Here is a 13832-nt window from a genome sequence, read left to right on the forward strand (position 1 = left end):
AACATTTTGAAATGTGTGAAGCATTGTTATAGGTACACATTGTTCGGTTCTGATACAGTAGCAGGAATATGTTGGAACACTGATGGGAAATATGGTTTTATGGGAAGAAATTTGGGAAATATAGTCAAGTGGATCACCTGTTACATGGTGGAACGTGTTGGACCATGTTGAAAACGTGTTGGAACACCTGTCACCTGTTACATGTTGGAATTGGAACACTTTCTACAGGCTCGACACACACTGACCATTACATCTAAAAGAATAAGAGGATACACTGCATAAGAAATAGCAGATAATCCAACTCCATCCCATCGAAAAGTGATATCAGATGTTAGGGGAAGGGGCCAGACTGTGATTGGGACATGGGGAAACCCTAGATGTCAAATGGCTGCACATCACCAAGGCTTATGAAGCATTTTCAATTAAAGCATTTGTGTCCACTTACTCTTGGTGGGAAGAACAGTCAAGAAAAAGTCTCATAATTTGGTGTTTACAATGTCTATATAAGCCTCATGTATTTTGAGGCTCAAATATTTGAATATAAATATCACTGCTTACCTGTTCATTCACTCCTTTAGATAGAAGTTCAAATCTTTCAGACTGAAGTTGACCTGCAGGAAGATTGTAAAGGTGTGGAAAGGAAGTTAAGGAAGAAATAAAAGATTATTGTATAGATCAAGGCAATTTTCCTGAAGTTATTACTGTGCATTCAACTTATACCTGATATAGCAGCACCGATGGCATCGCACTTTCAATGCTTTTAAACTTTCTGGCCGAGTGGTCCGACTACCACTCCTGCCACTAGAGGGGACATGTCCTACGTTTATTTGTCTCCATGCAATGAAGCTATTTTTCATGTAGCTTCTGTACAAGCTACTCCATGAGCATCAGTTAAGGCATTAAAAATTGCTTTGGGTAATTATCATTTTAAAGGGCAAAGACAAGGTTGAAATTTATTTTGGAATGCTTTGTGGTATGGTTGGCGGTGGACATTGAAGAAGCCACAATGTCCTTCCTGAAGCATAGATGAGTGATTGGTGGCACTCTGAACAAATTTCAAATTCCTGTCTAGACTGTGGGTATAGGAAGTGGTCAAATCTTCTTGGAAGTTCCCTCAGGCGAGGTTACACTGCTTGCTATCTCAAAGTGTATTCATCAAGTGCACAGTATAAAGGAAGTGACTGAGGCCAGGCTGACTCAGCACAGAAGTGATTCTAAAAAGGTCTTCCATAAGCTGCAGTAATTTCTCCAATTTAACCTGACTCTAGCTCCGACATGAGCCAAGACATTGTATACAAAAAAGTCGTTGCAGTCTGGACAGCAGTTTCTGCACTACAAACAAATTAACAAGGTGGTTCACATGTTTTATGTGAATAACTAACTTCGACTATGAAGGGCAGCTAATTCCAAAACAAATTCCAATGACATTTGCTGAGAAGTATCCAGGCCAAAAATAAACCACTAATTTAATTTGGCCCTACATCTATGCCTTGAAGCTGTATTGAAATTATAATTTGGGGAATGTTGGCCTTGAAGTTTCAAAGGAAACTAAAAGGACACTCGGAAGAGCGCATACCTCCGCCACGTAATTCCTGATCCATGAGAAGATATCGGGCCCAGTACATTTTTGAAATATCATGCGATATTGTTGTGGTGCCGGAGTTCGGTGGCAAGGACGACCGCTAGACAGAGCAGTTGGGCTGTCTCCCACCCGAACACCCAGAATTGAAGGTCGTCACTCCGGATAACTCTGAAGTCGACGGGTCGCTTAATGGATGGTGGACGCCAATATTTCGACCGTGCGGTTAGGGTCTTTTTGTCGAATTCCAATTTACCTAATTAGCCGCGCGGTCTAGCTATCGGAAAAGCCACACCCTCGGCCGGCTTTGTCTGAACCGAGTCACTGTTACCGACTCGGATCCGGCATAACCGAGCGGAAATTACCAAAGCCGCGCCGGCCCAAAGAACAATTTACGGCACAATCGGCCTCCCTAATTCTCAAGCCTGAACCATACTGGGTCAATGGAAGAAAACACAGACAACAAACTGGAACATTTAACAGTTATTTATTTACAAGGTAATAGGGATGGAAACACAGAGCAGACTTCATCACAAATATAGATGTAGGCAAATGTACAATGGCAATCACTTAACAGTTCTACTGACAAGACTGGCCACAGACGGACACACACACCCAAAAAGAAATGGACCTCGTGGGTCTTTATTCGGCCCTTCAGCTCGGGATGGAAGGCGATCTGAGGGTCAGAGTCTGGCCGGGTACCTGGCCGCCTGGTGCGGTTTTACCGACTCGCACTTGTGAAGCTCGGAGTCCGTGAACGGGAACGGGGATCCCCAGCTCGAGCGATCCAACACAACCCACCACGGTGGGACTCGAACCCACGACCCAGAATCCAACGAGTCCACGATCCTGGCTGCCATAAACAACGATCGACGACAGGAGCACCACGAAACACCTCCACCACGAACCCCACCACCACGACCACCAACCACCAAGGAACCCCGAAAAAGACCGCAGACCCCACGAGACAGCTTGCCACCCTTCTTATCCCTCCCCAAGGCGGGTGGAGGGATCCGCTCTGAGGTAACTCGCCTCCGGATTGGTCGGGGGGCGTCGGGCCATCGGTGTCCTCCCCTCATTGGACGAGGCGAACATTCCATCTGGCTGGAGCGGGGTCGGCTCTGAGGTGATCTCACCCCCGATTGGACGAGGGGAACATTCCATTTTGCTGGGGCGGAGTCGGCCCTGAGGTGATCTCACCCCCGAATGGACGAGGGGAACATTCCATCTTGCTCGGGTGGGGTCGGCTCTGAGGTGATCTCACACCCGCCTATGTCCGTGGCCTCGAACATGTGCGTAATGGCGCTGAAGGAGTGGAGGGGGATTTAATGCAGAAAATTGTAAAGAAACTAACACATGAAATTCCCATTAGACATAGGGGAGAGATTCTAACTATCCATATATACGAAATGAAATAACTAAACTTTGGGTCAACTGTATGTGTGAAGGCGAATGGTTTCCAGATTCGTAACAATATATCATTTTGGCCCTATCCCTCAATGGTGAAGAATTCATTAAGAAATTAAATAATTCTCGTATCCAGATGCGGATTCAGATCTTCACCAACATTGAATCAATTTTTCCTTGTAACAAACCCAACAAGTCCACCAAGTTTCGTCGGAATCCGTCCACAACTTTTTGAGATGTCGTGCTATATATCATTTTAGCCCGATCTCTCAATGGTGAAGAATCACTTTAAAAATTCTAGTAGTCGGATCCGGAACCGGATCTTCACCAAAATCTAATCAGTTCGTCCTTGTCGCACACCCAACCTGCCCACCAAATGTCATCCGGATCCGTCCCCAACTTTTTGAGATGTGCTGCACACAGACACACAAACAGATAGACAAAAGACAGACAAACAAACAGACAAACAAATAGACAGAGAGGGGTGAAAACATAACCCCCTTCACCTTCGGCAGAGGCAATAATCTTGGGCATTGCAAAATGCGCTTAGACCTGTACTGAGATGCTTCAACTTCAAAGGGTGCCCAACATGCTTCCCTGGAGGCTGCTTGTCTTTCACATTGAACCTCAACCCAAGCCTGTGTCTGCTCTGTAGTCTCAGCTGACCTGAAAGCTGCTTGGCATGCACATTGATCCTCAAGCTGAGCCTGTCTGCTCTTATGTCTCAAATGACCTGCAGACTGCCATTCTCTTTGCATCTGATTTGTTTCTGCCCATCAGGGGTCTTTCTTGGTGGCATTTGGCAGTATTTATAATGCGAGTAAGATAGCTTGAGATATTTCTTAACAGAAGTGTTGACTTGAAAGCTGACTCTAACTCAAAATGAAAACTATCTTGGTAGCCCAGAGGCAGATCACTACTCAGTCGAGGCCTGAACACAGAAGTGTGATAATAAAGCAATCTTCTTAATGACAGGTGCACGTGTAAACACTATAATAATTAAATTTGTTTTGTTGACAAAAATCACTACAACCTCAACATATGATCATCACAATACATATTACTCGATCCATCCATCCATCGGGACCATACGCTGTAAGAGCATTGGTGCTGCCGAAGCAGTCTCCTGGGCTTATGGGCACAATCCTGGATGGGTTGCCACTCTGACGCAGGATACTCGTATGGCTCAATAATCCCAATAAGCTGATACTCATTTTGCCGAGCTCGGAAGGATGATAGGCTGAATCAACCCCACCTGGTATTAATTCAACAGCCGAACAGGATTTGAACTCAGGACCCAAGGATCCCAAGCCCACCACCTTAACCATTAAGCCAACAACAGGCATAACACTGCTTCCATGACTTTCATTAACGCTCCTGGGAAAAAAAAAAAAATCACAGGCAGTGTATAAGTAAAAGACCTGATTGAGGCCTGAATGCTAATTATCTGATTTCAACTTGAGTCAACTTTTTATTCAAATATAGCCATCGACCTTCCTCGAGATGAAAGAGGAGGCTATGAAAAGTTTGGTTGCACTAGTTCCTGCAGGGTCCGAATGCATAAACGAACACACAAACAAGCAGTCATAGACTGGTACTTACGAAATCATCAACTTGACCTCTGACCTTGTCTAATAAAAGCTGTCTCGAGAGAAGGTAGCGACGCAAACCAGAAGTTTCTACGATGATTCTGTATCAAACCATCAAAAATCGTAACGTCGACCGAAGCAAAATCTCCATTTCTCCACGAAATTATTTTATCAAAGTCACAAAACCGTAATATTCGGCCATCCACCAACAATCTTTACATAATCCGACGGCTTAGCGAGTCAGGCATGCGACGATAACCTTTATTGGGATAAAAAATGACTTTTAAACACCATCTTTATCGAAAACACGCAAAACCTTTACGTGGTCAACGCCACCTCTGCTCAAGTGCACTGCACCACGTGACGACCGGTGACGCGCGAGTGAAATATTTTTTATACAATCTTAAAACGTCTCCAAAACATCCGATTTTTACCAGAATTTTGACAACCGAGTTTTAAGCGTCCTAAGCGATCACAAAAACCGAAGACAAAATTAAAATCGAAGTTAAAACGAACTCGTAACGTCAAGCGAAGCAAAAATCTCCATTTCTCCACATGAATTTATGGAATTATGTTTGACCTCACTGTGACCTTGACCTTTGACCGATTTTGACCAAAATGTAATCAGCGCTAGCCATCACCTTCCTGAATCACGTGGTGTAATTTGACATTGGTAGCTTCTTCAGTTCTCGAGTTATTGTGCCTACAAACAAACACACAAACACACACACAAACAAACACACAAACAGAGGACGGAAGTCATCAATATACTTACAAAATCTAAACAAACACACAGAGGACGGAAGTCATCAATATACTTACGAAATCTTTCGATTCCATAAGTAACAAACATAGCATGACACTTGCAAAATGCATAAAACAAATTTGACTTAAAAATAATTGCTGGTTGAATTAAGTGACCAAATATGCAAATCCTCTTCAAATTTAAAGTCTATCGGATGAAAATTCACAATTTCTGAAAATTGGCCAATGTCGACTTTTTGGCCTACGTTGACCTTTTGGCCTATGTTGACCTCAAAAATACTTGTTCGTTGAATTCAGTGACCCGATATGCAAAGCCTCTTCAAGTGGATGAAAATTGAGGATTTTAGAAAATTGATAAAGTTGTTGACCTTTGGCCTGTGTTGACCTTTTGACAAAAAAGGGCTTCTTGCTTATGACAAACTCTACCATGTGGTGAAGTTTCGTGAAGATCGGTTAAAAATTTTAACCTGTAGGCGATTGACAGAGACAGACAGACTGACAGACAGACAGACAGATTAAAGCACAACACCAACCAATATATTTGAAAAATCTTCGATTTTTCTCAATTAACAAACAAACTTTCTTCTTTATATATTAGATATATCAAAGGACTGGCAGGATGGCCTTGAGGTACACAAACACCTCTAAGCTGTCTATCCTGGGTTCAATTCCTGACCCAACTATAAACTCAACCTGGTGTTTCACAGGCAGGGTGATTCATCAATGTGTGTGTGCCCTTCCTCAGATGGACGTTAAACTGGGCGTTATGTCTACTGGCATTAGTTACTTAGTTGGTGGCTTTCACATTAGTTGATGTCTTTCTTGCAGTTGATGAAAGAAGATGAAGTTTTGGGGCATGATAAACATCCAGCAGTCTTGAAGGAGATAGCAGAGCAGGTTAACAAGTCTAACATCATGCTTATCTTCTTTGTATAACATCATGTATAACATCAGGACATACACAGTGCAGCTAACGTTTATCCATTTACCTGTGATTGCTGCAAGGTACAAGCCAACGTCACGTGACGTTAGGACATACTCCCACAGCACAACCTCATCAAAGAGAGGTCCACTGGGAGCTCCAGCAAGCTCATCACCAGGAACAGGTGCAAGTACCAGCTGCTCTGAACTGTCCTCACTTTTCATTGGAGGCCCACCATCTGGGTAACAAGCCATGAGCGAAGGTGTCATGTCTGACGCAACAAAGCTGCCGTTGACGTAAGCTTTCAAACCTTGGTCCGGTCTCCACGTGAAGAGCAGGTGGACCCAGCCCTGGCCTGAAAAAGGAAATGTAGTGTCTGTGTTACTGCAGTCCTAAGTACCTTTAATTTATAGTCATACATCTTGGGTGCCTTTAGTAGTGCTGTGGGACCACACACAGCAAGTTTCTCTCTACTTTGTAGGAACACCAGCACTCTTCCCTCCTGCGTTTGAGGGAAACACATTATATGATTGGCAAACTATTCGAAAAAGTGAAAAGGTTTTACAACCTGTATGTTAGACACAATTAAGTCATGACTATAAATTTCTCTGAGTGAATGAGTGATGCATTTATCCTGAGCCAATGAGTGGTGTGTGTGTGCATTTCACACTCACGTTTGAGCAGAAAGCGCGTTGTACCGACACACCTTGGATGTACTCGTACACTGGTTGGCTAACGATTAATTGCCAACATTATAGCGTTGGTCTACAGGATAAATAAGGAAGGTCAATGATTGAATATCTGTCCAATCTTTGAAGGATATGAAATGCCTTGTGTCTTGGAAGCCCGGGAAATTTAAAGCAGTTCAAGTGGTTCGACCGGGACTTTAGTATATTAAAGGCAGATTAATTTATCTACTGTTGATTAATTTTTGAGGGAATTTGTGTTTGTTGTGTTGTTAACCAATTCCCATAACCATGTGTTTCCTACTGTAAACCATGTACTGAAAATCAAGATGGTGACAAGCATGACAACAGGAAGCTGTACTGGAACTCTACCATGGAATTTCCTTGGCATTTTTCCACACGACTGGGGAGATGCTATTGTTGTAGCTGTACTACAACAATAGCAGAGACAAACACCGCCTGGACACGTCCAGAGACAAACACCACCCAGACACGTCCGGAGACAAACTCCCACCCGGACATGATGGTGTGAGTCGTCGCTTTCGATATGAATCGCTCCGCTTCGTTGGTGTGCTCACTAAGCATTGTGCGATAGCTGTGTCATCCAATGTGGGACCCACAGTGTCAACCAATGCGGGACCCACAGTGTCAACTGCAAACATCGCAGGTATAGGCTGTTCCTTGTGGAGGTGGACGCTGGCAGGTTTTCCTTTCTTGCCGCCGCTGTCTCTTGATAGAAAGTCTCCCACGTTTCAAGTGGTCCAGGTCTTTGCGGAAAATGTTACGCCAAGCTGGCCTGTTTGTGGCCTGATGTTCCCAGGTGGTCACTGGAATGGCACAAGACTTGAGTGTAGACTTAAAGACGTCCTTATAACGCTTCCTTTGTCCACCACGTGATCGTATACTAAATTTAAGTTGGCTGTAGAAAAGCACTTTCGGGATTCTATGGTCTTCAATACGTGTGAGGTGTCCTTACCAGCGAAGCTGGGCTTGCATCAGGAAATACTCAATTCCTGGGTTGCGACAGTGGTCTAAGATTGAAGTGTTAGGTATTCTGTCTTGCCAGGTGATGCCAAGAATCTTCTGAAGGCATCGCATATGGAATTGGTCAAGGCATTTTATATGATGATGATAGGGCATCCAAGATTCGCAACCATACTGAAGTGTTGATACAACAGCATGATAGACACTAATCTTGGTGTCCAGGCAAACACCACATTCATGCCCAAGGCGATGTGTCAAACTTCAAAATGACACACATTCTTTAGGCCTAAGTCACATTTGCCACGGCGACCGTGGGGTCTCCAAAATCTACGGCCACGCGCAATTATACGGCAGCCGCAGTATTTCCACGGTCACACAATGTAGCAGTCACATATGTTTTTATTTATCGGGGAGCCGCACGGCGTATTTAGAAATTGTTGAGACCGAAAACGTGGGGTTGCCGTACAGTCTTTGATTTGATGTCGCATGGTGACCTTCGGGCGTCCCTGCGGCGGCCATAGAATTTTCAAGGCAGACGCAAGGTGCCCGCAAGGCGACCGCAGGGGGGCCCTAAGGCGAACGTGCGGCCAGACGGACGGTAACGAGTGGGTTCTTTTTTTTTTTTACCAGTTTTTTTTTTTGTTTTTTTCGGCGTGTCGAATTGCTACGGCGAACGTAGAAATGAAAAAAGTTATAACTCCGCGTAATAATTCCACGGCAACCCCTACGGCCTGCAAAATATAGCCAAACGGCGTAGGGCCACCCTGAGGCCACCGCAGAAACTCTGCGGCCGCCGCACGTTTGTCAATTCAGAGGGCGTACGACCGCCGTATAGCAAATGTGACAGGCCTTACCGAGTCTTGATGTTACTTTGTCATCAATCATTGCATTTTGTGAGAAGACGCCTCCGAGGTAGCAGAACTAATCTCCAACTTTGAGTGGCATGTCATCGATGGTAATGTGTGGGACAGTATACGCACCTTCTGGTCTCGGCTGAAGCACAGCCTCAGTGTTTTTGAGGCGAATCGTAAGGCCGTAGCGATGAGCAGATTGCACAAAGGAGTTGACAATAAATTGCATGTCTTTGAGATTATGACTGAAGAGTGCGCAGTCATCAGTGAAAAGTAGATCACGGAGCAACATTTCCGTGATTCTCGACTTGGTCTTCAGATGCTGCAAATTAAAGACGTTACCACCAGTGTGAAACTGGATCGTCATTCCCTGGGTCAAAAAAAATCTTAAAAAGTATCATGAAGCATAAGAGGAAAACAATGCTAAATAATAGGGGAGCTAGGACACAGCCTTGCTTTGTGCCATTTGTAACAGGAAATGGCTCAGAAGTGCATCCACTGTCCCTCACATGAGCAACCATGACATCATGAAGCATAGAGGGAAACACAATGCTAAATAATCGGGGAGCTGGGACACAGCCTTGCTTTGTACCCTTGGTAACAGGAAATGGCTCAGAAGTGCATCCACTGTCCCTCACACAAGCAACCATGACATCATGGAAGGAACGGATGATGTTAACCAACTTAGCGGGACAGCCGACTTTGTACAGTAGCTTCCACAGGCCTTCTCTATCAAACGCTTTTGTAAGGTTGACAAAGACCATGTATAAGTCGCAATGTTGTTCTCTACTCTTGTCCTGGAGTTGACGAGCGGAGAACATCATCTCGGTCGTGCCACGGCCAGCGCGAAAGCTACAATGGCTTTCTGGCGTGTTGTTGGCAATTGTTGATGAAATGCAATTAAGAATTATGCAGGAAAGTATCTTCCCAGCAATAGTTAGTAGGGCCACGCCACGGTAGTTGTCGACACACGACCTCTCACCTTTGCACTTGTGCAGGGGAACAATTGTGGCATTTTTGATGACCTTGGGTACTGACTCCTCACTCCACATGGTAATATAGAGTTGAGTCAGTCAGGTGAGGAGGTTGGCACCACCAAACTTGAAAACCTCGGCAGGGATACCATCAGCGCCAGGGGCCTTTCCAGATAACATCTCATTGATAGCTCTGGTGACCTCTATTTTAGTCAGAGAGCAGGCAAGGTCTTTTAATATAGGCCGCTGGGGGAAAGAGTCAATGGCCACATCAGAGATGGAGGAGGGGAAATTAAGAACACCATTAAAGTGATCAGTGTAGCACTCCAGGATCTTGTTTAGATCTGTGATTAGGTACTGGCCGTCTGAGCTACAGAGTGCAGCGATGCCACGAGAAGACAGTCCATAGACTGCCTTTAGACGAGCATTGAAGCGCTTGACATTCTTTGGATTGGCTGCCTCCTGGATTTATTTTGCTCTTGCTGCCCACCAGCTGTCTTTCATGGAATGTAGTCTTGACTGTGCGAGTCTCCTCAGTTGCAGGTAAGAGGAGTGCTTACTCACTGAGCCTATGTCATCAATCCAACGAATATGAGCTGCACGCATGGAGTTGATCTGGGAACTGTTCTCGTCAAACCATTCTTTGTGACTATGCTTAATGAAACTGAGAATGTCAGCATCTTGTGAAATGGCCCATTCCACTTCAGCGTTGGTAGTAGGTAGATCCAATTGTTCCAAGGTGGCATTGAGATTGTGCTGAAGCTGTGATTGCACATTGCTGCATTTAAGCTGTTCAGTGTTTCGCTTTGTAGCAGGCTTAAGACGTTGCCTTTTCACGGGAGGCTTGATCTTGAGTGACATTTTCCTCCTAACAAGCCTGTGGTCTGACCAACAGTCAGAGTCTCGCATGACGTGTGCGTGTTTGTCATCGTCAGGCAATGCGACTGGCATGATATTAAAGTCAATGAGGTGCCAATGTTTAGAGCGGGGATGCATCCATGTAGCAATGTAGCTATATATTTATCAGCTTGTTGGAACAAGGAGTTTGTGACGACGAGTTCATTAGTTGAACACAGCATCAGCAGCAAGGTGCCATTGGAGTTATTTTTGTCGATGCCGTAGTGTCGGATCACCTTTTTCCATGCAACATAATCACGTCCCACTCGGGTGTTGAAGTCCCCCAACAAAATAAGCTTGTCACAATGAGATGTTGACTATAACTGCTGAAAGGTCATTGCAGAATTGGTCTTTGACCTCAATCTGTGTTTGTCATGGTAGGGGCATATGCGCTGACGATGGTAGCATAACGTTCATTGTCAAGTTTGAGTCACACAGTCATGAGACGTTCACTAATACCAGTTGGGACAGCATCTAGAAGGTTTATATTGTTACGGTTGTGGAAATTCGCATGACACCATAAAGAGTCCTCAGGTGACATATCTCGGTAAGTTCATGTGTAGTTAGCCCAAACCCGTTGTATAGAGGGCATATGTGCGATTCATCCATGCTGCGACGCTTTGAATTAGCCATTTTTTCTTTCTCTATTGTTATTTTCGACCATTAAGCCGCCAACAACTCACAAAAACCACCAAAACAACCAATTTGCCACCATCAACAATGCCCCCGAACAACTCCACCAAACCGCCACTACCTTCACCTCCACAACCCAACTCCGCAAGCATCACCACAAACAGCAACCGCACCACCTGTGAACACTGAACGTCGGGCTGTCTTGGACCCGTTCAGCGATTGGTGCCAAACGCATCGAGCCGCGAGCGCGAATGGCGGCCTTTCCGAGGGAGAAATTCGGATCAAGAAGGCTTCACGCCCCTTTTTCTCCGTCCAATGGGCAAGCATCGGGCGGTATGGCCCCGCTTCCAAGCACAATGAACGTGGATTCTTCACGAGCAGAATTCGGATCAAAAAGGCTTCACGCCCCCTTTTTGCCGACCAATGACTGAACAGAGGGTGGCGTGGCCCCGCCTCCAATCGCATTTTGATCTGAATATTTGCATATAGGCTTCTCCTGAGGCCTATAAAGACGGGAGCACAAGGCGACTTAGGGGGGAGTTGCAGAAGAGTTCGGTTGAGTTCAGTTCAGTGCGAAGTTGAGTTGAATTGAGTTCGCGCGGGTCAAGTGGAGACGGAGGTCGTCAACGAGGTTGCGGTGTAGGGGTCGCTCGTCTCGTCGCGGGGTCCAAGCCAGCCAGCCATTCCCCTCTCCCTGAGCATCAGCAATTTTCCCCCCGCCCCCATCCGCGCTGAGATAGTGCCGGGGGGGCCCCGTTCCTCCCCCACCCTAAACGTGGTGCCAACAAAACCGCTCGCGCGGAGCACGCCGGAGAGGGCTCGCCGACCACGCCAGGGGCACGGAGTCGGGGTACAGCTGCGCGCACATTGCGGCTTGCCCGCCATCGCGTCACGAGGACGCGGGTAAGACCTTCCCGGTCTCGTGGACCTGGCCGATCCTCCAGGATCCACATACATTTGGTCTACGGACCTGTCTGCCTCCTTGCCTGTGAGGGTGGCTTTCTTTTCTTTCGGGTTAAATGCATGCTGTGGTGCCGCGTCCAACAAGTAGAACTGCCAAAGTGCCTGTGCCTGTACATTGCCCTTTTATTCGGTTGTAGTTCTGCATCCTTGCATTTGCTTTTGTTGCATGATTGTATGGCTGTATATACGTGCCTTTCAAGTGTGTGAAATAAATGTGCTTACTTGTTGAACTGTTTTCCCGCTTTGCTTCGTCTCCTTCCTTTTATTGAATCTCCATCTTGTATCACGTAAGGGATTGATCGTGGGTTTAAAACGCCCGGTAAATAATCCTAACCGTCGAGGTCGACGATAACTCCGCTCGGTTATCTCTGCAGCACGGAACGAATCGCTTCAGCGGTTCATGTCCGGAGTCGACCTGCGGCGAGGTACGATCGCCCAGTTGACCACTCGCGCAGGAACTTTGGTTGGTCGAATTTGGCGAGCAACTCTATCCTACGCGGGTGGGCAATTGGCACGATCGTGGTGAGGTTAAACCCTCACCCGTGACTGGCTCCGGGCGGTAGTTCCCAGAGGGTCACGACTGAATTGTCCGTTCAGGTGGGCGAGGCGGCCGCTTTTGGCAACACGCGGTCGATCACATGCCGGCGGGTGCGAATTCGCAACACTGGTGTCAGCGAGCGGGAAACAAACTCTCCCGTCTCCAATCTAAATTCACGGGAATCAGTTCAGGGGTGAGTGGAGCGACCCCCGATTCCCTCCAAATTACGAGCGAGTTAAATTTAATTCGCTTACGTGAAATAAGATGGCGTTTCAAGGCGAGCGGGTGCCGGGGTAGAAATGTATATGTGTAGTAATGTAGGATCCATGGCCCGGGATGGTACTGCTTGTAATTTTAATCCGTGAGGAAGCTCAACCCCATTTACTGAGCACGGACTTTGCCGGCAAACTGGGTCGCATAATGGCAGCGCGATCGCACCTCAGCACAGCACGGAGCGAGCAGTTATTTATGGCGCTGCGAATGGCGCGACACGAGGCGAGCGCTCCCAACAGCCGTTTCAAACCACGTGGGCATGGCAGGCGGGGTCAAGCGCGCCTACGCCGGACATTGGCGGGCTTTGGAAAGAATTGAAGAAGAATGGAGGACCGAGCTCGAAAAAGAAAAACAGAAACACGAGCTGGAAGTAAAACAATTAAAGAAAGAACTAATGGAGAAGTCAAGACAGGCCAAGAAACTAGAGGGAAAAGTGGGGGAAATAGAATTGAGGATGCATAAGTGGGAACAAGGGACGAGCGAGCTAAGCGAGAGAATGGAGGAGGAGCGAATTGGTAACTCCCGGGATAGAAAGCACATGGAAGAAGAATGGAAAAAAAAAAGTTAAAGCAACTAAAGGGAGAGGTAGAAGAAGGTATTCAGGAAAGGAAAAGCTTGGAAGAGGAGGTAACAAGAGGACAGGAATATCAGGAACAATTGAGAAAAAAAGCAAGCTTGGATTATGATGAGATGAGCAGGAAAAGTGATGAGATGTGTAAGGAAAGGAATGAAGAGAGAAAGGAAAAATGGAAAAAAGTTTATGAGATACTG

General features: G+C 46.1%; 1 protein-coding gene across 4 annotated transcripts in view; it reads right to left on the reverse strand.

Moving 5' to 3' along the window:
• Window positions 1-13832, reverse strand: part of ADGRD1 (adhesion G protein-coupled receptor D1) — a 141572-nt gene that overhangs the window by 106419 nt on the left and 21321 nt on the right. For all 4 annotated transcript variants that reach the window (XM_085878832.1, XM_085878830.1, XM_085878831.1 and 1 more), the window contains 2 exons: window positions 6330-6617; window positions 559-611 (listed from right to left, as the gene is read on the reverse strand). In XM_085878832.1, the coding sequence (XP_085734958.1) occupies window positions 559-611; window positions 6330-6617 (341 nt within the window). The remainder of the gene's footprint in view (window positions 1-558; window positions 612-6329; window positions 6618-13832) is intronic.

This window comes from Eptatretus burgeri, chromosome 4, assembly GCF_056783735.1.
Source record: "Eptatretus burgeri isolate ZD-2024b chromosome 4, Ebu_testis_v1, whole genome shotgun sequence".
NCBI classification, from domain to species: Eukaryota; Metazoa; Chordata; class Myxini; order Myxiniformes; family Myxinidae; genus Eptatretus; species Eptatretus burgeri.